The sequence below is a fragment of the Pinus tabuliformis genome, chromosome J (assembly GCF_031772625.1).
Source record: "Pinus tabuliformis cultivar Carrire ecotype Pingquan chromosome J, CPIR1, whole genome shotgun sequence".
NCBI classification, from domain to species: Eukaryota; Viridiplantae; Streptophyta; class Pinopsida; order Pinales; family Pinaceae; genus Pinus; species Pinus tabuliformis.
In genome coordinates, this window is record NC_142295.1 from 998,398,204 (window position 1) to 998,423,048 (window position 24,845).

Sequence of the window (24,845 nt, forward strand, 5' to 3'; positions counted from 1 at the left end):
ATGATGGAAGGATGTATTGTACCACCATACTTCCAAAGGAAACCATTTGACCCATTCTATATGTTTGTCATATGCAAAGCAACATAGATATCCTTCTAAACATGTATTCACTATCTCAGCTTTCCCATCAGGTTGAGGATCACAACATGAGTTGTGAGCCAATTGAGTGCCCAACAAGAAAATAATTTAGTCCAAAACTTTCTAGTGAACATTGGATCTCTGTCACTTATAATAATCTTTTGTATCCCAGTGGATTTTGGATTATTTCCATGAATGCTTCTATGATAGTACTTTATTTAAAATGATGATAAAGAGAGAAAAAGTTGGGATACTTTTTCATTCAATCTACAACTACCATTATGACACTCTTTCCTTCATATTTGGGTAAACCTATAAAAAAATCCATTGAAACTTCTTCACAAAGTTGGCTTGGTATGGTTAATGGCTAAAGGAGCCATGGGGTTTGGATAGTCTCTCCTTTGTTTTGATGGCATACCACATATTCTGCCACAAAATTTTTCACATATGCCTTAATAGCATCCCAAAAAAAATATTTCTTTATCCTATGGTATGTCTTATGAACCTTGAATGTTCTCCTACATGGGAAATGTGTAATTCCAAAAGGACCATATGTTTTAGTTTAGACTTCTTACATAAGTATAAGCAATCTTGAAACCATAACCAGTCATTTTTCGACATAAATTTTTTACTACATTGGTGTCCTCCTATAGCTATTGAATGATCTTTCATATCTTCTCATCTTGTTGCCATTATATCCTTGCTTCTTCCACCCAGTCAGATTATGGGATGGAAATAGTACATAGTAAACCATTTATGTCTTCCTCTTTCCTTGAGGGTGCATCTTCCAAAGTTTTGTTTTCACTTTTTGTAGATAATTTCAAAGTCATAACCCAACATCGTTGTAACCCATTTTGGTTGGAATTATGAAGAAGCACAACCAATTGATAACAAAGTTCAACTAATGTAGCCTACGTCTCCGGGTCCCGCCTCCAAGTGAATGGCCTCTTTATTAATCAGATGTTAAGTTTCAAAATTCTTTGTTACATCAAATAGAGCCTTCAATATGCTATAGGAAGCCTACAAAATGCTTGCTATAGTAGTGTAGTTCATAAACCACTTTACTCCCTTCTTTCTACCAAAAACTCAGCTCAAAACGCATTAGCCAAAACACTATGTGATTGATCCAAGAAATATTTTTTTTAACTTGAAAGAAGTTGCACAAAAAATGAGAAATCAAGAAGAGAAGAAAAGAAGCACAACTAATTGATAACGAAGTTCAACCAGTGTAGCCTACGTCTTTGGGTCCTGCCTCCAAGTGAGTGGCTTCTTTAGTAATCGCATGTTAAGTTTCAAAATGTTTTGTTACATCAAAAAGAGCCTTCAATCTGCTACAGTAAGCTTACAAAATGCTTGCTACAGCAGTGACGTTCGTAAACCACTTTCCTCCCTTCTTACTACCAAAAACTCGGCTAAAAACACCCTGTCTACAAATTAAATTCAAATTAAAAATGAAGCCTTCAAATCCTTCACAAAATATGAGCTCTCTACCACCAGGAAGTGGTCTCGAAATACCACTAAAAACCTCCTTCATTTGTTGTGAATTCGAGCTCCCAAGCACTTTGTTTACATAATAAAAAGTAGGCTTAAACTATGCATTAAAAGACTTGGCCTCTGTAAATTTTTCACAATCTCAATAGTTTGGTGCATTAGCAAACCTTTTGATATTTAAAAACATTGGGGGCTCGACGAGGTCAAAATTGTGAGTTGTCAGTCATATTCCATGGTAATCCCCACAATAATGTTAACATATTACATTGTCGACCCTTCTTTTACATTGTATCCAAACTATATAATATTGCATCCCCCAATTAAATCATGGAATTATGTTTGATAACCATTTTTAAACATTCCAATGTTTGGAATTGTCAACCATTGTAATATTGCATCCACACTATGTTAACCGTGATCAAATGTGACAACCATATGGTGGCATCATTAGTTATCAGAGATAGGCATTTTTTAAACTATGACATTCCACCACCCATTCAACAGTCAGCTCGGGGTGCATTTGGTTGGAACCTATTCCAACAGAGGGGATTATAATACAACTTGTTAGTTTAAACAAATTTGGTCTGCCAAGTGGTATGGAGTTCCAACTGCTCATCCACAATTTTGGCACATCCTTTCCACTAAATAAAGTTTAAATACAACCATTTCCATTATTATGATAATTGCAATTCATGGCCCAATGACAAGTTGTTGGCCCACCTCCATTGAGGTCAGGGTTTCAATCCTCATTACGTCCAACTGTGCAACAAATTTTAAACGTCGAACATTCATTATTGTTTCGAGTGCTATGTAGCATTCCTCGATTGGGCCACCTAGTAACCTTTCACTAGTCCATATATAACCCAGTCAATATCAAACTTGCCACACATCCATTGCTCTGCTTGCCACGTCAACTCTTGGCCTTGTCATGTGTCAGCGATGTCACACCACCTCTTATACCACGTCAACCCCAAACCTTGCCACATCACCCTATGGATGACATGTGTCACTTCCGTGTCATTGCATGGAATTTCCACCTCAATATTTGAACAGTTCCATGTGGCGTTTCCTAGTGTTGCCACCTGGCTACCTTGTAGACCCTCTTTTATTGTTTGACCTGAACTTCATACTACCATAACTTTTGCATATGGGCTCCATTCTATGTGATTCAAGCTGCGTTGGAATCGTCTCATCGAGCTCGTCGACTTGGAGTTGTTTCTATCAACTTCTAGGACCTTTGAATTTTAGGAATTTTCAGGATCCTCCTTGATCATTCCTCCTCACTAAGAGACCCTTGGACCTCAAAAGGGTTCTTACTCAGACACAGTGTGGGCTTTGCCTCTCCACTTTTCCTATGTTCATCTGCCATGTTCTATGTATCTGTATCATCAAAATGAGTTGCATGATAACTATAACAATTGAAAACACATTTTTAGCCATTTGCATTTTTCCACATCTTTCTATATTTATTACTTCAATTACTACCCATGTAATCAACTTTGGCAGTGATAAAAAAATAAAGATGTTAATGACAATGAACCAATATGTACAAAAATGTACAAAAAAAACAACTTTATAACAACTAATAGGATTTAATATAATGATGTCAACCATGGCAAATGATTCACCATTTTTGGAGTAAAAAGGTAAAAGAGATTTAAAACAAACAAACAAACAAACAAAAACTACTTTTTCACGCTTTTCATGTATTTCACATCTTTTATGTAGTGGGTTCCATTGAAAGTATGCATCATGGATACTCCTTGGATGAAAAATTAAATTCCACATCCAACAAGTGCTCCCGCTCGAAAATTGAGTAAAATCGTAAGGAGACAAGTCGAAAATATGAGTTGAAAAAATAGTTTTTTTTTAATCTTTTTTCCCTCCAAAACTTGATGAGGTAATATAATATTATTTTAGTATTTCCACTATCATTTTAAAATATTCCTTAAGATGCCCATTTTAGACCTCAAAATTTCTCTAATGGTTTCCTAAAAAATAGCATGGTTAGGTCTACATGAAACTATTTCACTTTCCTGCTTCAGGTCATCTGCTTTGTCCACCTTTGAAAACAAGAGTGAGAAGCTTTTACGATTTATCCTAATTGCAGTGATTTGGTCTCATCTTTGGACTCAGATCCAAAGATATAAGCTAATGTTTTCTAGCCTTGTATGGGAAAAACACCTACTAAGTCAATCTTTGTCTTAGCTAATCTTGGTATCTCAATCTAAGTGTACCTACCATGTTACCCTAAGCCAAGGCATAAGGACAACTTAGATTCAATTAAAGGAAGGCGTAAGCAACCTTATGCAATGCAAAGCTGAAAAAAAAAATTCCCATATTGGTCTCTATAATTACCTTCTCGTGACCCTTAAGAAATAGCACTTTGACCTACTTCCTAAGCATCATGAGAAGGCGATTGCAAGTCCTGACAAACCCCAATAGACAAGTTTGTAAATAATAACTTAATGTTGTGTTGATATTTTCCACGTTTTTATTGTGATCTATAACTTAATGTTGTGTTGATATTTTCCACATTTTTTATTGTGAATAATAACTTAATGTTGTGTTGATATTTTCCATGCTTTTATTGTATTACAATTATACATTTTCCAAATCAATATAGTTTTATTTTACAAAAGGAAACACAAGTCCTTTGAGGTTGTTCCTTTTTCATGCACCTCAACAACAAAGAAATTAAAACAAAGATTACCTATGACTCATTGCTAGCTTATATGCATCTTACCCTAATGTCTTTGTAAAAAATATCTCCATAATGAGTGCTTCAGCTAGCTTGAAAAGGGTAAAGAGCCTACAACATTGAAATTACCAATGTTCCATGAGGACATGTCCCCCAAGGTAGGGGCCATGCTCCAAATATTTCCCTCTCCCAAGACAAAGGGACACCTACGAAAATGTTTTCCCACATCTCCTTTTTGGGGGGAAATTCAAGGACACACAAAAGGGAATGTTTCCCCAAAAGGGGTGCTTGTGGACATCCCCCCTCAAAAGCATTAGGCATCCTCCTAAATTTTGTTAGAAAACAATAACTTCTAAGTGGGAAATCCTAATATTCAACCCTAGGGCCCTACTAATGGTATGTAATTAATGGTAATTTTAAATTTCTGATAATTTTACTTTAATTTTTAGCATTACTATTAATTGCCTCAAGATGTTTGAGAGTGGTTTTGGCCTCATTAGATTTCATACAGAGAAAGTATAATTTTAAATCTCACTCAAAATCCAACAAACTTAACAATTTTCAAGATTGCAGGATTGAGGGGATTGCAACATTTCCATTTGATTTGATCATGTACGAGGGTATGGAGCTAGCATTTAATTAAGAGCACCAAGTCCTCTATGTACCTCAATGTTGACAGCATTGATTATTGAACTCTATCATGACCCTACTAACACCGTACCTATCACTCAAAGAAAATCTCAACTTTACATGTTATGCTTTTTCTCACTTATGTTAATGGTTAGAGGGTGATGTTGATGATGATCACTATATACACAATGATTTTGATGATATATATATATTTTTGTAGCATGATTTTTTTTGGGCTATAGAAGCCATATAGAACCTCTTTGTTAATGTATTTTTAATTCAAATATGGATTGCTTGGTTTTATGCACCCATGCTCTATATATTAGAAAATTTGAATATTTGTCGACCAGTTTTTTGGTGTAGCATTTTTTTCTAATTCCCAGTTTTGGGATCAATTGGTTCAATCACCAATTCTAATAACATTGGTTCATTGTCCATTTTTAGTTTAGTCTTGTCTCTAAATATTGATGACCTCATACCAAGGCTTTGACATGTGCCTTTTTACTATTTTTTAGTTTGAGTAATTTCAATTTACTATCCCAATCTTTAGATTTTAATATCTACTAATTTAAATCAATTTATACAATATTTTATTATTTCTATTTCATTGAATCATTTATGATGTACGATTGAATGTATTTTATTATTGAATTTGAATCCGAATCATATTTATAATACACAATATTTTAACATTTCTATTTAATTGAATCATTTATGATGAATAATAGATGTATTTTATAATTAAATTTGAATTACAATCATGTCTACATATATATATATATATATATAATTTCTCTAAAATTTGGTGGTGCTCCCACATGTCCTTCCCTATGTCTTCTTGTTCCTGCATCCCCCGATCTTGGAAATTTGGTGGAACATTGGAAATTATATTCAGGTACCGGAAATTTGGTTGAACATTAGAAATTATATCCAGGTAAGAGAGACATAATATATGAACTAACGTGATAACATAAAACTATAAAATTTAAAGCAAACACTATTCTAAATTTAAAAAATCTGGATTGATGAAAATAAGCCAAACAAAGGAAACAACCAAAAAAAATGCAGTCTTCCATAGAATTGTTTAACTATATGTAGACATCGTAAATAGATTAATATCCCTATAAACAAAAGGAACCCTGACACCCAATGGAACAATTCATGACATGAATTCAAATCTCCTGCATAGGGAACACAGACAAAAACTGAAAGATAATTACTAGATGGCTCAGATGATTGATAATGCTAAACCTGAATGATATTTCACTTGCAAAGCAAGAACGAACTTGCATTCAAGCATCCAATGGGATGTAACTGATTATATACAAAATGGCTCACTCTAAAACCATGATGCTATTACCATCAGTGACATTTTTCTTGGCAAGCGAGAATGTACTGAGGTTACAAGCCTTGAATGGGGTGGCATATCAGAACGAATGACTGCAATGACTTGCCATATTATTTGATAAGAAATATTATAACAATAAACGTGCAAATCAAGCACCTGCCAGACAGGTAAAGGTAGGCAATCAGGACAGCAATGCATTCATTACATCAGTAAGACCTCTTCCATGTGAAACAAATGCACCGATGCATTGATACATGCAGTCGCTCCTTGTTGGAAACTCCAATCACAGCAAAGAACAAGGAAGATGGCAACAAATCAGCACAGCATGCACCAGCGTTCTTTCCTTTGAGGTTTGAGTCTTCTTCGAAAACTATTCTTTCTTTGGAAGCCTTAACTGCAATGTGGAAACAAAGAACAAAATAATGAATAAGATAAAAAAGAGTACAAGAAATCCCAAGATGTTTGGACAAGAAGCCCAATAAAAGTGTTCTAAATACCTTTGTTTTGGATACAGCCATACATCTTGGTCTCTTTATATTGAAGCCATATGAGTAGTCCTCAATTGACGAAATATTCAAGCCCTTGCTAGTATCAGATTTGATTCCATGCTCATGGACCTAGATGACCATTCATAGGAGCTTTAAATAAAACCTTCATAAATGAAAGACTGATTACATAATCAATACAGATATTATTTAGTTTTTATTGGTCAAATGGTAGTGGGAAATAACAGACCTCTCTCTGTGCTACAAGTTCAGCATCAACTACTTTCACATGATTTCTGAAGAAAACAACCTGCAAACCATGACACCAGGTGCCATTGAAATGATTCCCATTAAGTACATCATGAATTCATTTAGAACAGAATATTATCTAGAATAGGAGGACTATTCAAATTACCTTATCAAGCAAAGATATATTGGATACATCAGTGGCCATGACATGAACACCCACACAAGCATTAGAAGCTTGACACTGAGGACAGAATAAGGCCCTGAACACACAACCATCCTCCTCTACCCATATGCTTTTCTTTTGATTATCTGCTTTGCTACTAGTCAATGAATCCTGAGATGGGTCAGTTCTTGAGAAATGTTGATTCAAACATTTAATGTCTGAGATTATAACAGGAGTCCTAGCGGTTCTGTCTTGAATATTGTCTCCAATAGGAAGACATTCTTGGTTTCTGTTTTCCAAAATGTTAAAATGAGATTTTGACAATGAAGTTACAATACAACTTACAAGGAACTGCTTTTCAGGCAAGCCAAAAGAGTTACCACAGTAGGAACATGATACGAGACAGATCTTTTCAGTCGTATTTGTGTTGGGTGAACTTGTACTCTCAGAATGATGTTCTAACAAACAAGTTGAGGTATCTGACTGTAGATTCTGAGCTTGCAACATTGACGATTCCATGCTTTGACTTTGCAATAAAACTCCATACCTATTACCACTTCCATTCACACCCTCAATCACAGACGACCGAGTAGTTGAGTTAGGGACCAACTTAGATACAGATTGATTGCAAATGGATATTGGCACACTCTCTTCCGAGCATGCATTCCCAAGCTTCTGACATTGCAACATCTTATTTTCTGGAGTCGTACCACATTCTGTTTTACATTGTTGGTCTAAATCATTTCTTTCTGTTGGCTGGACGAAAAGCATTGTTTTCATGTCATCGTCCAACTGAATCTTGATCGGACTCCTCCTTTTCCTGCACAAGGAATTCCCGCTCATACCTACGGAATTTGACAAATATTGTTTTGAGAATAAACTACTTTCTGAACGTCTTACTGGTGTTGAATTCAAAGGATTCAATCTTTCGCTACCAAAAAATCCACCAGAATTATTTCCCAAATCTGGTGAACCATGTGAAAGTTGGCCTGACCCAATAGCAACTGCTGTTCGTGCTGGTGTTTCGATATCACAAAGATTCTGGTCCGAACAGTGATGCCCAATTTCAATCTCAGCCTGTGATAAGAGACTGGCACTAGAAGAATCAATCTTTGTCGACGTGTTCTCTCTATTATCTGTTAAAACAGAACCTTGAATATCACTTGTCTCCCGCAAAGGAGATCGTGCAAAGTATCTGGTCATCAAGAAATAGAACCGAGGAATTCAACATTGGAAGTTACTACCACTACAACGTATAATTGGAAAGCACCATGCAAAATGAAATTGATAACCTACTTGGAATATGTGTGAATATTTTGTGCTGAATCTGCATGATCTTCGGCACTAAAAGAAGCGTCCACTTTTCTCTGAATTGCTGGCTTATTCTGAATGTCATTAATGATATTTAATGTGGAAGTCGACATATCTTTATTTGTGTCCATCTTAAAATCACCCGAAGGATCATTTTTTGTCATTGACTGACTAGCACTCGTGACTTCCTGTGTTATATTATTTTCCTGATCAATTTGTCTGTAGAAGTCCTGCATTTTACGGTTTGCCTTTTTTGTAACCCCTTTATTAGTGGTATTCATTTTTGAAGCAGAGATGTTTTCTTTACATGTGACAGTATCAGAATCATCGATCACACAAGTTCTAGTTATTAGATTACTGATCTCAGCATCAAATTCTGCTTTTTGATCCTGATTAAATGTCAGAAATTAGGCATTGGTCTCTTCATAAGCAAAACATTTTAACAAACAAGTAATATAGATCACACCTTTACCTCAACTTTAATAAAAAAATTGTGTAACCCTTCAAGGGATTGCTCAAAGTTGTCGAACTGCCTGATAGAATTTCGCATCCACTTAGACATGTACTCTAAATTACCAGATTTTTTGAAACGTTCATCTGAAATAAGAGACCGTTGTTAAGTTCAGAACCCTTCCAATGCTGCAATGTCAAACACGAAGTTCCAAATGCTTTTGTGTCGGATGAAAAACATATTTACCCAGTAGAATGATTGCACCAAAATCAAGACGGTGCCGAATGCAACGACCTGCCACAATGAGGAATTAGTTCAATCCTGGAAACTAGTAAACATTAATTAACCAGATCCTTTTACATCACAATCAAGAAAAACTATAAAAGTCATAAACCATATAGAAAACAAATAATAATATAACAGTAAGAATAAGCAAGTACACTTTGCAAAATGACTGGTAGAGTATTTGAATTTAAAAGTAGGGACCATGATGTAAATGCCTTCTTTATTTGTATCAGTGAATAATAGTACGCTTAAAGACTTACCCACGGCCTGATTTAATGCACGAAATGCTTGGTGACAGTACCATTGATCTCCACTAAGAAGGTTCTTGGAAGATTTGTAGATATTGTTATATCTTTTCTTTAATTCAACTTGGATATCTTTCCTGTTGACAGCAATTTATAACATTGTCATAAGTGGCATATGAAATATGTAGCTAGGGCACTGCTTCTATAAAATGGGAGAAAAGATTATGATGAGAGGCCTTACTTGTTCGGAAACGGAATGCCAACCACAACCTACTCTTCGTTAAGGCATTTCAAAATAAAGATTCAAGCATGGATTATACTCTATTTTACTTTCTTTCCTGAAAGAGCTAGCCTGAGTAGCAACTCTATTAAATTTCTCAATACATGTTCGGAAGGATACAACAGCCCTCGCATTTTCATCTGAAAAATCTATTCCCTCCGAGACCTGGACAAAGATAGATCCTTAGCATAAGAGCACATGAGTTTTCTACACGTCAGTTAAAACCTTGAATAAAAAGCAAATTTACACAATTGCAATGACAGGATCAATTTCGTAGGAAACCCCTTCCTATGTTATAGTGATGATCATGTAGCAAGCCATTCTGTGAAACTAGAGAAATGCCCAGTGCTGGAAATATTTGGGCAGCTTTGACATGTAAAGCTAGAACAAAGCTCAGTGGGTTAGCTTAAGTGGATAAGTGCTGTGAATTGAAATAAGAGGTTTCCAGATCAAGTCCCCAGGCTGGCTATATGTGATATGTTAATACTCACTTTGCCTGCCAGGTCAGGCATAATACTCTATGCTAACAGTTTACCCTGGTTACCATCCATCAACAGCAGTGAAGTCACTGAGGGTTTCCCATGCATGGATTACGTGGAAAACATAAATGCAATGCTAGAACAAAATAATTTTATTTCTAATATTAATTTAATTCAATATAACTATGAAATTCCGCTGTTGACCATAAATGTCCAATGGGACTATAAAAGGTCCAATAATGAATAAGCAATGCAGGTATTAAATATCCATAAGAACTGGATATATATATATATATATATATATAGTCAACATTTAATCCTAGCGAGCCCAACAAAAACAAAATGGGCAAGGTTGAACTAGCAATGCAGGGATAACTGTCTATGACTGCTTTCTGCCAGAAGTGAACCATCTCATGAAGGAGCAGGGTGATGCTACTGAAGATATAACACGTACATATTGACAATTGAGGGACAGACAAGTGAACATGTGAAACTCATCTAGCAGTCACATGTATGGAACTTGTCCTTCGTCAGTTCATATCCTCTCTGAACGAGTGAATCAACCAGTTTTGTAAAATAAATGTAGTCTTCATATGGCTTCTCACATGTCAGAATATATTGTAGGCTTGACAGTGGAGTTTTTACCATAGTTACACAACCAACCCAAGTTGACAAGGAATCACCGGTTTAAATAGAATAAACGCCTAAACTGACTTGCTTTTACCATACCAAGTCGGTTTGGTCTGGAACCAGGTAGACCTGTCCAGGCCCAGTAAAACCAGTCAGAGTCAGGTCAACCAGATAAATATTTAATAACTTTGAGATTAAAATAAAATGAGTTGGCCCAAAGGTGTTGGGTCCAATGGTGGAAAGTGAGGAGTTTTCAACATTGGCAAAGTTCATATTCCCCTAAGGTCCTAGCATGGAGCCATGGAAGCACCTTGAGGTAATGGTTGAACATGTGGTTGCACCTAGAGACATTATGTAAAATGATCTTGTGACCTGTATAGTGTGCACACATAACTGTATCAAAGCCCACCGCCATGTCGTCCTTTTTATTAAGCCCACAAGGCATAGAATAGACAGTGACACGATGTATTGTTAAAGGTACTCCTTGTGTCAAAGTCACTGGTTTGAAACCTTGTGGGTGGGCACGACTCCCAAACTAGGACAGTGCTATGGACTAGATACTTGACCAGGGTATTCTATCTGGGTGGGACTAAGGGGACTCGATGATCCAGGTGGCTCCAGAGACACACACAAGACACAGAGGGCTTATGGAAGCTCAAAAATAAAAGTGATCAAAATGCTTTTGAACTAGGACCAGAGCGTAGATCTTGTCGTCCTGATCGTAACGATGTGAACGGTTCGTCAATCCGAGCTCGTATGAGAGAGAACGAGCCAGTCAAAGTTTTGGTCAAAGTTGGATTGTGGGCCAGGTTTAGGTGTGCTACGATTTGACCGACCTCGAGGCATGAAACCTAGCTCCCAAATGCAGGTGAAATTGTTGGATCATTAATTTGTCTAATATCCACTATATTAGACATTCGAAAAATTTGTTTTTATAAAATAAAAATCAAAAAAATATATATATAAATGAGGTGGCGGGCCACCACCCCCGCCACCCCCAAACTATATTACAAATTTCAAAATTATTAAAAGGCTGATGGGCCATGACCCCCGCCGGCCGAACTGCACCATATAACATAATATCTTTAAAATGGGCCGACGGCCATGACCCCGTTGGACCCCCCAGTCAACCGCAACACATAAACCATATTACATATGGGGTGGGCGGACCACCTCCGATGGACCCAGCCCACACCCCCAAACCACCATAACGTACGCAAAGGAGTTAATGCGGGGCCGGCAGGGATTGAACCTGCCCAGCCCATGTGGGCCTGCCCCCACCGAGCGGACCCATAATACAGCGAAACAAATTTTAACCGCAACCATTAATATGTGTGCTCGGTTGTGACTTAACACAACGTGTCAACGATTCAATACAACATCCGCCCATAGTTAATACACCCAACCAGTCAGCGGAGGTTAAGGGGCGGGCCGCCCAATGCAGACCTGACCCCAAAAATATTAATGCAGTTTTAAAATAAAACTAATGGTGTGTTAATATGGCGGGGTCGAGGTTTGACCACCCGACCTCCTCATAATTCAATTTCCTTACCAATCTGCCAATGGTCCTCCTTGGGACATCCGCCCGAAATTTTACATAAATTCATTTGTCAGTGCGCCCAGGAGGAGGGGGAGCGTGTTTTTCGAGACATTATTTTTTTATTAATTTGCAGGTGGAACCATGAGCCCAAAGAAGAGGCACACAGAACCATGACTGAGCCAATTTCCAGGAGGGCGAGATTTTTCCATTGTCCAAATTGGACAAATTTTATGTCGATCTTACACCTCTCAGTGACACGAACCTAATGGCACAGTCAAAATTTCGATCTGAGCAGCAAATTTTCAGACGACCCAGAGGAGGGAATCTTTGAGGAATCTAGGTTTTAAGCCCCAAATTTTCATTTTCTCAGAATTCAGAAATTTGACAGTCAATTTTACACTATTCGACGCCACAAATATGATGGTGCATTCAGATTTTCCATTTGATCATTTCATTTTTTGACCACTTTTCAAAGTGGAGTGCAGGTGTCAACATTCACGTGGGAGCAGCCATTTCCATGAGATTCGACGCCGCGAGATTGATGGTATGGCCAGCGTCAGCAGTTTGACATCATTTTCTTCAGATGGCCCCAAGATGTGAGGTATATGCAGTGTGTTCATGTACTTCTTTTTGCTATGAGATGCATTGTGTTGCACAGATCCTTGTTTGATGTTTGATGTGGGATCTTGTTTCTTACTTGTTTCATGATTCTTGCTTGATGTGACGCGGAATCATTTGTGGGATGTACTTGTTGTCATGATTCATCATGTTTTGTTTGAGATCCCTTTGTCGTTACGTTGATGGGATACTCATGTGCCGCCATGTATGTTTGCATTGAGATCCCTTTTATGCCATATTGGCGAGATGCTCATTATCATCATGCATGAGTTTAGGTCACACTGATAGGAGTCCTTTTTGAATGAGAGTTCCTGCAACGGAATATCCGTTGGAGCCGCTCCTACGTGAGGGCATTTTCCCTATATGATAGCAACATCACCTCTTATGTACATCATCACTATTGACAACACTTAATGCAGCGGCCTACACCATCTTGACACTGGGGCCCGAAGACGTAGTCCCTCCTGGACAAACTCCGTTATCAACGTCTTGAGTTTTATGTTGTTGATTCTTGTCATGTTCCTTCTTCTTTACAGCATGCATATATGTTCCTTTATGCTATTTTAAATGCAATTCTAACAACATCACGAAAGTAAAATATCTTGGTTAAATCCGGGAGTTGAGTCAACTCGGATCAAGTTTGGTATCAGAGCGGTCTTTACGTGGATGTGAATTGCAAGTGTGAACAATGGAATGTGCAGCGACAAAGGATGAAAAAGCGATGTATGAGACCATGCTCAAAATTTCCCAAAGGGTGGAAATAATGTATGAATCTCTACAAAAAGAGACAGAGGAAAAGGAGCGATTGCAGCTTCAGTTGCGAGCCATGGAAGAGGCCCTGGAAGAACTAAAGCACAACAACCAAAACCTTCAAACAGAGAACGTTGAATTGAAGATGCATCTACAAGAAGAGAAAGAGGAAAAACAAAGTTTGCTACAACAGCTGCAAGCTAAGGACGAGGCCTTGGAAAAGCTGCAGTGTGACCCATGTGAGGTAAAAAGTAATTCTCTGAATTCATGTATGTGTCCTGATGATGATTTCGTTGTTTTTGAAAATCATACCACAGGAATTGGCTCCAAACTGTTGAAGAAAATGGGTTATGAAGGAAAAGGCTTGGGCATTAATGGCCAAGGCATTGTCAACCCCATCAAAGTAGAAGAATTACCCCGTCAGGCAGGACTTGGGTATGTCGGAAAGGAAGATGGGGAATGCGCCGAGACAGCTAGCGAACCACCAACAATAGATGATGAGAAGCCCTCATCAGTTCTTTCCAAATCGACAGAGGAGGCAAAAGACGTTGATTTCCTTTCGATTTCGTCTTCACATAGTATGACTTCTGTTGGATATTTGGAGATCCCAATTATAGGGACAAACATGAGGCTCCTTACCAAGATGAGGCACGAGGAGGAAAAATAACGTGGTGTTAATAACCAAGGCATAACTCAACCATTGGAGGTTGTGCAGAGACCTCAATTTGCAGGCTTGAGATACACCAAAGGAGAATGCTCAAAGGTGTCAGATTCTTCCGAGACATCGTTGAAATCGTCGAGGAAAGAAAATGATGGGAACACATCCCCATCATCCCATGGTAGTTTCCATTGTAGGGAAAGAGCTGAGGCAAGCTCTCATCGCCACAATGACATCAGAGACGACAAGGAAAGGTATAACCAATCTCGATATTCGAATGTTCATTTCAATTATAATCATGTTGTTAATGATGGACATAAATCATGGAATCGAAAGACATGTACCTTTTGTGGATTACATAACCATACATTTTCTAAGTGTTGGAAAAGAATAGCAACACACAAAAGGAGGCATGAAAGACCCTCTCAACAATAGGTAAAGAAACATGGTAAGCAGATTTGGAGGAAGAAGATGTATTGCAGTCATTGCAACAAAGGTGGCCATCAAAGAGCCACTTGTTGGAGGCTCCATCTAGAGCAGCGCCTTAAAGACAAAGCGTTGGTGCATGAACCAAGTGAACAATTGTTCGACAAGCAAAACCACCACAGGGGGGTGACCCATTCACATTGATAAGTGAAAAATGGTTTCTAGATATGTCAGCTTGTCATGGTCATGCTTTTGTAAATCATTTGTTGCATTTTAAAGTGTAAAAGTGATGAAGTGTTTTCCATCACTTGTTAGGCAACAATGATGTCTAGTCCTGTTTGTGTCGCATGTTAAATTGTGGAGGTGATGTTGTGTTTCCATCACTTATCAAAGCAAAAATAGTGTTTGGCCTTATCTTTGTAAATCATGTGTTGCAGTGGTGATGTGTTTTCCATCACTTGTTGGAGCAACAATGATATGATTTTCGTAGCTAGGGTATTGTTTCCATTTCGATGTAAACTTGACCACCGAGTATGTGTTATAAACTCGTGGCAAGTATGGGATGCTTGGGTCATTAGTTGGTCATGAAAGTCAAGCATGTAATTTGCAAAAACAATGTACTACAGGTTGCAGAGGTTGTAGGTGTCGGCTCATCGCTTAAGGCTCCGAAAAACAAAGGTGAAGGAGATGGAAGCGAGACCTTTTCAAGACGCTTGTGATGCAGACAAGATACAGAGAAGTTGTAGATTATTTTCCATGCTTTTGGAGGACCAAAAGCTCCTCAGTGGGGAGGATTGATCCAAGTGGCTCCAGAGACACACACAGGACAAAAAGGGCTTATGGAAGCTCAAAAATAAAAGTGATCAGAATGCTTTCGAACCAGGACTAGAGCGTAGATCTTGTCGTTCTATTCGTAACAGTGCGAACGGTTCATCGATCCGAGCTCGTATGAAGTAGAACGAGCCAATCAAAGTTTTGGTCAAAGTTGGATTGTGGCCCAGGTTTAAGTGTCCTATAATTTGACCGACCCCAGGGCATGAAACCTAGCTCCGAAAGCAAGCGAATTTGTCGGATCATTAATTGGTCTAATATCCCCTATATTAGACAAATTCGAAAATTGTGTTTTTATAAAATAAAAATAAAATATAAATGAGGTGGTGGGCCACCACCCCCACCATCCCCAAACTATATTACAAATCTCAAAATTATTAAAAGGCCAACAAGCCATGACCCCCGCCAGACCCCCCAGTCAACCGCAACACACAAACCATATTAGATATGGCGTGGGCGAGCCACCTCTGGTGGACCCGGCCCACACCCTCAAACAACCATAACGTACGCAAAGGAGTTAATGTGAGGCCGACAGGGATTGAACCCGCCCGGCCCACGTGGGGCAACCCCCACCGAGCAACCCCATAATACAGCCAAACAAATATTAGCCGCACACCATTAATATGTGCGCTCAGCTATAACTTAACACAATGCGCCAACCATTCAATACAACATCCGCCCATAGTTAATACACCCAACCAGTCAGCGGAGGTTAAGGGGCGGGCTGCCCAATGCGAACCCGACCCCAAAAATATTAATGTAGTTTTAAAATAAAACTAATGGTGTGTTAATATGAAGGGGTTGGGGTTTGACCACCTGACCTCCTTATAATTCGATTTCTTTACCAATCCGCCAATGGTCCTCCTTGGGAAATCTGCCCGAAATTTTATATAAACTCATTTGTCAATGTGCCCAGGAGGAGGGGAAGCACGTTTTTCGAGACATTATTTTTTATTAATTTGCAGGTGGAACCATGAGCCCAGAGAAGAGGCAGGGAAAACCATGACTGAGCCAATTTCCAGGAGGGCGAGATTTTGCCATTGTCCAAATTGGACAAAATTTGTGTCGATTTTACACCTCTCAGCGACACGAACCTGATGGCGCAGTCAAAATTTTGATTTGAGCAATAGATTTTCAGACGACCCAGAGGAGGGAATTTTTGAGGAATCTAGGGGAAATCTAAAAGATTCCTTAAGCCCCAGATTTTCATTTTCTCAGAATTCAGAAATTTGACAGTCAATTTTACACTATTCGATGCCACAAATCTGATGGTTCATTCCATTTGATCATTTCATTTTTTGGCCACTTTTCAAAGTGGAGTGCAAGTGTTAGCATTCATGTGCGAGCAGCCATTTCCATGAGATTCGACGCCGCGAGATTGATGGTACAGCCAGCTTCAGCAGTTTGACATCCTTTTCTTCAGATGGCCCCAGGATGTGAGGTATATGCAATGCGTTCATGTACTTCTTTTTGCTATGAGGTGCATTGTGCTACATAGATCCATGTTTGATGTTTGATGTGGGATCTTATTTCTTACTTGTTTCATGATTCCTACTTGATGTGACACAAAATCATTTGTGGGATGTACTTGTTGTCATGATTCGTCATGTTTTGTTTGAGATCCCTTTGTCATTACGTTGATGGGATACTCATGTATTGCCATGTATGTTTGCATTGAGATCCCTTTTATGCCATATTGGTGGGATGCTCATTATCATCATGCATGAGTTTAGGTCATACTGATAGGAGACCCTTTTGAATGAGAGTTCCTGCAACAGAACATCTCTTGGAGCCACTCCTATGTGAGGGCATTTTCCCTGTATGATAGCAACGTCACCTCTTATGTACATCATCACTACTGACAGCACTTAATGCAGCAGCCTACACCATCTTGACACTGGGACCCGGAGACGTAGTCCCTCCTGGACGAACTCTGTTATCAATTCCTTGAGTTTTATGTTGTTGATTATTGTCATGTTCCTTCTTCTTTACATCATGCATATATGTTCCTTTATGCTATTTTAAATGCAATTCTAACTACATCACGAAAGTAAAAGATCTTGGTTAAATTCGGGAGTTGAGTCAACTCGAATCACTTGAGTTTTAGCCACTCTAGGTACCATCAGGCTTTGAAGCTCTACCACCAACCCAGGGATCTAGGTGTGTATCCAAGGTCGGAGCTCCATGACCAACGCCACCCTCCCTCTTCAAGATCTAGACATCAATACATAGGTCGGCCAAATGTCCTCCCAAGCATCTTGCCATAAGATGTTTCATCTCTCCCTATCAACTAAATCAAATATATCCATTTATCTAAGCATGATTCTAAAGTATTCAACCTTTTTATGGAGAGATTTACCTATACAAACAAAAACCCCAATCAATAATAAACTTTCAAATATAAGTAAACACAAACCTTTGGGGTCCTCAATCATTCTGATGCTACTTTCATGATAAAGTTATCCATAAACAATTTGTCAGAAGCTTTCTTCTTCTTTCATTTCTTCAACAACACCAAATACATCCTCAAATCTTCTAGAGTCTTTTGTTTGCAACTTCATGAAACATGAACATTCATTTGTAGTACTTTTGCTTACTTCAAGGTATTCACTGTCATAATATGCCCTCGCTCTCAACTGGGGATATATACCCTTTCCTCTATCTAGGTTCCCTCTCAATTTCGAGAGTTTAGCAGCTTCGAAGAAACTTCATTCTTTCAAGGCTTCATTTCTTCCTTATGGTATCAAGCTCATATTGATCATCATCATTCTCATAGCTTCCTTCATCATGCTTATCATTATTATCTTCAACCATGAACATCTTATGTACCTGCAAGACTTTAATAGCAAGTACAACCAAAAATATATAGAAGCGTCAAGTTAACTATGCCAAAAGTCATATCATTATAATGGAAGCATCAAAGCATTCAAACTTTAGACATCAGATACCTAAACCTAGTTAGGTTCATAATCAACAAAGGTTATACTAGACTTTAATTCTTGCTAGGGTTTTCTCATAAACCCTAGACTTCATCTTCTTAACTATCAACAACCAAATCAAGTCAATCAATCATAGTACTATACACTTAGGGTTTCAACAATATACTTTTTCATGTTAGACTTTACTAGGGTTTGTTGCAAACCCTAGATTTTATCAACAAATCTAAATAATCAAAAACAATATAATCATGCCTTAAGAGTATCAATTCCTATTAGGGTTTTGTTCTATACCCTAAACACAACTTTTGACATCAACAATCAAGTTAGCATACTAATATGTGCATATCTAAGGTATCAACATATCAGAACTTACTTCGGTAAACCCTTGACACAAACATCAATATATCAAAGTTAGATATCCAATACTTTTAATCAAGCTAGGGTTTCAATTATACGGAAGAATGCATACCTAAGGTTTCATTCCTAGGACCTCAAATTAGCTAATACAACGGTCTTGCTCATAAACCCTAAAATTTGGGGTTTCATCTTATTAGCAGCAAACCCTAATTTATCAAAAAGATCTAAGGTTTCAGTTTATTATTAGGACACTAACAGCAAACCCTAAAAGGCTAGGATTTTACCATAACCATACCAAAACCCTAAATATTATAAGAATAGACTTTTCATCATTGGTTCTTTATTAACAACTCTAAGAGGATTAGGGTTTCAACATTATTGTTAACATACCCTAAGCAAGGATAGAATTTCATTGTACAAACCCTATGTAGACTAGGGTTTCATCGACATACCCTTAGCATCAAGGGGCTAGGGTTTTACAGTGAACCATAAAGGTTAGGGTTTCATAAGAATGATCAAAATGATAATATAACAAGGGTAGATTAATGATTAATCACCCTAACAAGAATCTTTAAGATTTGAAATCCTAGACATGAAAGAGTTAGTAATATAGAACAAATTTTTAAATGACTACTACTTGTAATATGAAGAAGATTTCTTTATACGTACCTTGAGTTACTTCTTTTACAAACCGTGTAGGATTTCCCATTGAAGAGCTCCCTCTTGCATAAATTCAACATTTCTTTATGTACCTGCAATATTTGCTAGACAAGTACCACGAAAAGTATACAAGTACAAGAGCAAGATAACAAACTAGAGAATTCATGGAATCTTTAGAGGGGATTGCCATTCATCCTAGACTTCCTATAGACCAAATATTAGTGATTCTAACCAGACTAGGGTTTACAAATATCAACAAGGGTTTTATAAAAAAAAGACCTTCAATAGTTGTAAGACTACAAACACTAAAAGACAAGGACTACGATTTCTATCAAATTAGGGTTAGGGATTTCTTACTTGACAAGGGTTTTCTACTTCAAGCATTATCCTAGATTCCAAAGATGAAATCTACAAACCCTATGATCAAGATATTCATAGAAAATCTCAACACAATCAAAGAAAGACCTTTTACTCAACTATGCAAATACACATACCTTATGACAACATACCTTGGTTAACCATGATTTTTAAAAGCCTACCACATTGTTCAAGTTATTTTAACGTCCATAGTTGCTACAATCTTCCTACTTTTGAGTTCTTTTGTATGTTTAACAGGCCCTCAAACTATACTCCAATTATAGCTTGAACCTTCTGTTGACCACTACTGGTCAACTTCCCATGCAGTACACCCTCTTTTCTTGGCAGAAAGGGGTAGCACCTGAACGACGTGTCCGTGCCAGCCTACAGTCATCAGCAGCTTGAGGATTTCAATTGTAAACCCAGTCTGCATATATGAATTGTAAATAATCTAAGCAGACATGAGTCAATGTATGTAATTTGCCTAGGTGGACCTAACTTTCTGTTGATAATCTACGTCCCGGAAGATTTTTTGTCTCACCGATCCACGGATCGGCAGAGTTTTCCTTCAAACCTGACCCCAAAGCCGGGATGGATTTCGTCATCAGAAAGTTTGGGAGAGTCTTATATGTTAGTCTGCTAGATTATAGTTGTGTCGCAGAACTGGGTGTTCTATGAGGGTCTGTGTTAAGTGGGTTCATCCCTTTGAGATGTAAATTGTAAAAAATCATGATGTAATGTGTCCTGAGGGTTGAGAAATGTTTTAAATCCCCTCGTGAGTCCTAAGTCCTAGGTCCTAGGTGATGTTTCCAATGGCTTAATTCGATGATCCATTTAAAAAATGAAATAAAATAATAAACATTTAAAAATTTAATAAAGAATAATAATAAAAGATTAAAAATTTAAAAATTTAAAAAATGAAATAAATAATAAAATAATAAAAATTCAAAAATTCAAAAAATAATAATAAAAAATAATTTTAAAATTTTAAAAATAATAATAAAAAATTAATTGAATAAATCGACGGATGAGATCAAGAGATGTCTTGATCCTCATCAACGGTCGAGATCATTTTTACATGGATCAATCGAACTAGCCGTTGGAGCATTTCCTTTAAATAGGGTGCTAGGAGTCATTTTCAGATGATTCGATCTGTGAGTCAGTACTGAAAAAGCTCTCGTGTAATCTGATTTTCTGGTTAATAAAAGAAGACTTTGGGGTCCAAATTGTGCTGGTGTTACTCTCTGGAATTGCTGTGAGATCTTAAAATTTTCTGCATTATTTCAGTTTTCAGCCATTAATCATAGCTTGTTTTTGAGTAGTGTGAGCACAGGTATCTTGTTCACCTGCTAGGGTTTGAAGGCTGCTAGGGTTTCTGAAATAATGGCAGATATCTCCATTATTTATTGAGATCTAGCAGTTTTCCTTCTCTCTGTGCTGATGGTTGCTTGAGATGTGCAGGAAAACCTGTTGATAGAGAATATTGGTGGGCATTTGGGGAAGTTCTAGGCTGAACCAGCCGACTCCCACAGGCTTTTCTGTGCAGAGCCTAGCTGATTTTGGCCCTGGGTTAATCATCTAAAAGTTTCTGGTCTGATTTACATGAGAGATTTCTGGATCTTGTTTGATAACCTGAAGTATTCTTGTTATTATTTGCTAAATCTGGCTGTAAGGGGCCAAGTCTGTACATTTATTAAATTAATCTAGGGTTTCAGATTTTGTTTATGCGTATGTTATGTTGCGGTTTCTCTCCCCTCTTTGCAGATTACAGGTACACCAAATCTAGAAATTTTTTCAGGGTTTCTGGAGCGGGAAAAATTTGAAAATATTGTGCTGTGTCGATTGTCTGCCAATCTGCTGGGCTGGCTGTCGAGGGACCAAGTCCCACAAACCGTGCATTGAAAGGAATATAGTCCATGTCGAAGGGTTTTAATTAAGCTTTGGAGGAAACACTGTTTCAGAACAGAGATCAAGCAAATCTGATTTAACTCTTGCGAACTATTGTGTATACCCTCAAGTCAATAAACGCAGTGGTAGAGGAAAAGCGAGATTGTGAATTGCGTGTGTGCATTTTTCCTTCCAAAAACTGGAAAACGCATGTGTTGTCAGGTTACATATTTTCACGTGGGGCCTTCAAAAACATTTAAAAGGCGGACGGTATCCATCATCAGGCGTGGTAACCCTGCAAATCAAATTCGAAATTTTTTTGGGGCCGCTGACAGGTAACATCTGAGATCCGGTTGCAGTGATCAGGAAGCGTGAGCTATCGGCCAGGTCGGGAATTCCATTTTTAACGCTGTCATTATCAAGAAAATCGAACTTTCCTTGCAGAGAAATCGAACCAATTTCAGACCATCACGCAGGTTTGGTCATCTCGGTTATTTGAATGATAGTTGCGTGGTTTTAGTCGCAGGGCTGTTTCTTTCCTTTTTTTTTTTTAGTCAACGTCATTTGAAATCGATTCTGCTCCCTTAGCATAGTTTTAGTTACATTTTTTTTTAAATTTTATTTCTTTTAGTTTTTTTTTAGATTCAGTTTTATGATATATATATAAATCAAAAATATTAGCGTAGGTCTAGGCTTGGGTTAGAATTCAATTTTAGATTTAAAATTTTGGATTTAAATTTAAATTAGGGTAGATTATAATTAATTCCTTTAGTTTAGATTTATTTTGTTAGTTTTTAATATATTAGCCTTAGTTTTATTTTATTTTTATTTTAAAGAGTTTAGATTTAGTTTCTTTTAGATTTAAATTTTAATAAAAAAATAAAAAATAAAAAAAATAATAATAATAATAAAAAGATTTATTTAGATTTTTTAATAGTTTAGTTTTAGACTTATATTTTTTAGATTTCATTTTTTTTTTTTTTTTTTTTTTTAAATTTAGTTTTTAAAAAAAAAAAAAAAAAAAATTGGAATTTTTTCTTGGTCAGATCCAGTCATTTTTCGGGGATTATTATTTTTCACGCTGAGATCTGTTTTCTCAAGTCGAGATGCGAAGTTGAAATATGATTGTTGTTCATGGTGCATATTTTTATATCATTTAACAAGTAATCGTTTTCATAATCATCTTTTAAGGCACTGGTCTGCTTCATTAATTAAATCCATCAAGTGCTTTTATATCGTATCTCGTGTCTCCCAACCAACTGGTCGACAGTTGGTCTTCATCATCCCATAGGGACTACCCCCCTTAGCCGCGGGAGACAGGCTTAAACGGAGGGATCGGGGATCAGAGTGACAGCCCCCGGTCTGAGCGTTGTCGTGTCAATCCGCGCGACAACATTTTTTGGCGCCGTTGCCGGGGATAGAGTTCTTCTGTCCTTGGTTCTTACATTTCAAGCTTTTCTGTGTCTAACTTCTTGTTCAAGTGGCGACTCCACTTCCTATATTATCTGCAAGAGTGTACACTAGAAGACATCCAAGCAGTCTGTGCAACCCCACTCCTGATCCTGAAAAGGTTTACAGGGTGCGATCACACAAACTTGCTTCTCGTACACTCCTTGCAAATCTTGGACAAGAAGCCCTTTCCGATATTCATTTGCTCTTTAAAGGTCAAGTTAGGCGCAGCATCATGAGTCTGTACGCCCCTTGTGATTTTTCTAACATTCCTGGATCTCCCAATGCTATTCCATCTGTTGGGTTAGACAAATTGCCTAATTTTCAAGGGGATAATGCCGTTACTGTTAATTCCCACTTGCGAGATTTCAATATATGGATGGCTAAGTATGCTAGATCTCCTGATTTTGATCATGAAGATGTCAGGATGTCTCTTTTTGTCTTGACTCTAGCAGGTGATGCTTATGACTGGTTTACAGAAAAACCTCCAAATACATTTAACTCTTTACAATCAATCATAAATTCATTTAGAGAAAAATATGGAGATAAGAGAGAGGGAAGACATCTTGTAAGAGCTCTTACTCTGATAAAAAAGAGAGAGGATGAAACTGTTGAAGAATTTAATAGAAGGTTTAATGGTATTATTAGAGAATTACCTCAAGACTATAAACCTACAGATAAAACTCTCCTAGATTTTTACATTGATGCCTTCAGTCCTGAACCATCTTATGAGTTAAGGCGTGCTAAACTCACTGATTATCGAGATTGCCAAGCCTTAGCTATAGAGCTTGAAAAGGACAAGGCAGCTTCTGGGAAATCTGAAATCCCAGGTTTTGATAGGGCTGCTACGAAACTAAAGGAACCTAAGGGAAAAGCAGTCCAGGAGCCAGAAAGTGAGCTTGTTCTTAAATTGCTTCAAAAAATTGAAACTATGGAAATCAATCATAATAAGGAGATAAACACTTTGCAGAATAGATTGATTCAGATGGAAAGAACGCAATCGCAAAATTTTCAGCCTCGAAATAATAATAACAGAAATAATAATTGGCAAAGAAGGGGTCAATCTAGTGAGCAGAGACCCCCTAACCCGCTTACTAATCTGGTAGATGATGCCCCTCCTTACTGTCGTGCTTGCGATGCTTTTCACGAAGAGTCCTCTTGTCCCACTATCAGAAGACTCTTGGATAATGGAATGCTTGGGACAGGTGAGCAAATAAACGTAGTAGGGAGCAAGTTTCCTGTGCCCATGAATGACTGGATAGAGGTTAAGGAAAGGAGCTATGATGTTGTGAACCCTCAATCTGCTTTTAGTATAAATAACCTTGAAAACGAAGATGACATTTTGGCCAGGCTATATGGTGAGAAACCCTCTCCTGAGAAAATTTTAGAAATTGCTAGAGATAGGGGTTTGACATACCAGAGAAGGGATAAAGATCAGAGCGGAAATCAAATTCCTCCTCGAACTTTAAACCCTGGTATAAACTCTGGAATAGATGTCGATTTGGGTAGTTGGTTTAATAATGCTAAAATTTGGGTTCCCGTATCTG

General features: G+C 37.6%; 1 protein-coding gene across 1 annotated transcript in view; it reads right to left on the reverse strand.

Annotated features, from left to right (window-relative positions):
• Window positions 1-6,129: 6,129 nt before the first annotated feature.
• LOC149230209 (uncharacterized) overlaps window positions 6,130-24,845 on the reverse strand; it is a 191,651-nt gene continuing 172,935 nt past the window's right edge. Inside the window, exons 19-28 of the mRNA XM_089378905.1 lie at window positions 9,838-9,882; window positions 9,679-9,707; window positions 9,453-9,574; window positions 9,154-9,201; window positions 8,929-9,053; window positions 8,442-8,845; window positions 7,149-8,340; window positions 6,984-7,043; window positions 6,746-6,865; window positions 6,130-6,642 (exon numbers count right to left, since the gene is read on the reverse strand). Of these exons, the coding sequence (XP_089235031.1) occupies window positions 6,619-6,642; window positions 6,746-6,865; window positions 6,984-7,043; window positions 7,149-8,340; window positions 8,442-8,845; window positions 8,929-9,053; window positions 9,154-9,201; window positions 9,453-9,574; window positions 9,679-9,707; window positions 9,838-9,882 (2,169 nt within the window). The 3' untranslated portion in view covers window positions 6,130-6,618. The remainder of the gene's footprint in view (window positions 6,643-6,745; window positions 6,866-6,983; window positions 7,044-7,148; window positions 8,341-8,441; window positions 8,846-8,928; window positions 9,054-9,153; window positions 9,202-9,452; window positions 9,575-9,678; window positions 9,708-9,837; window positions 9,883-24,845) is intronic.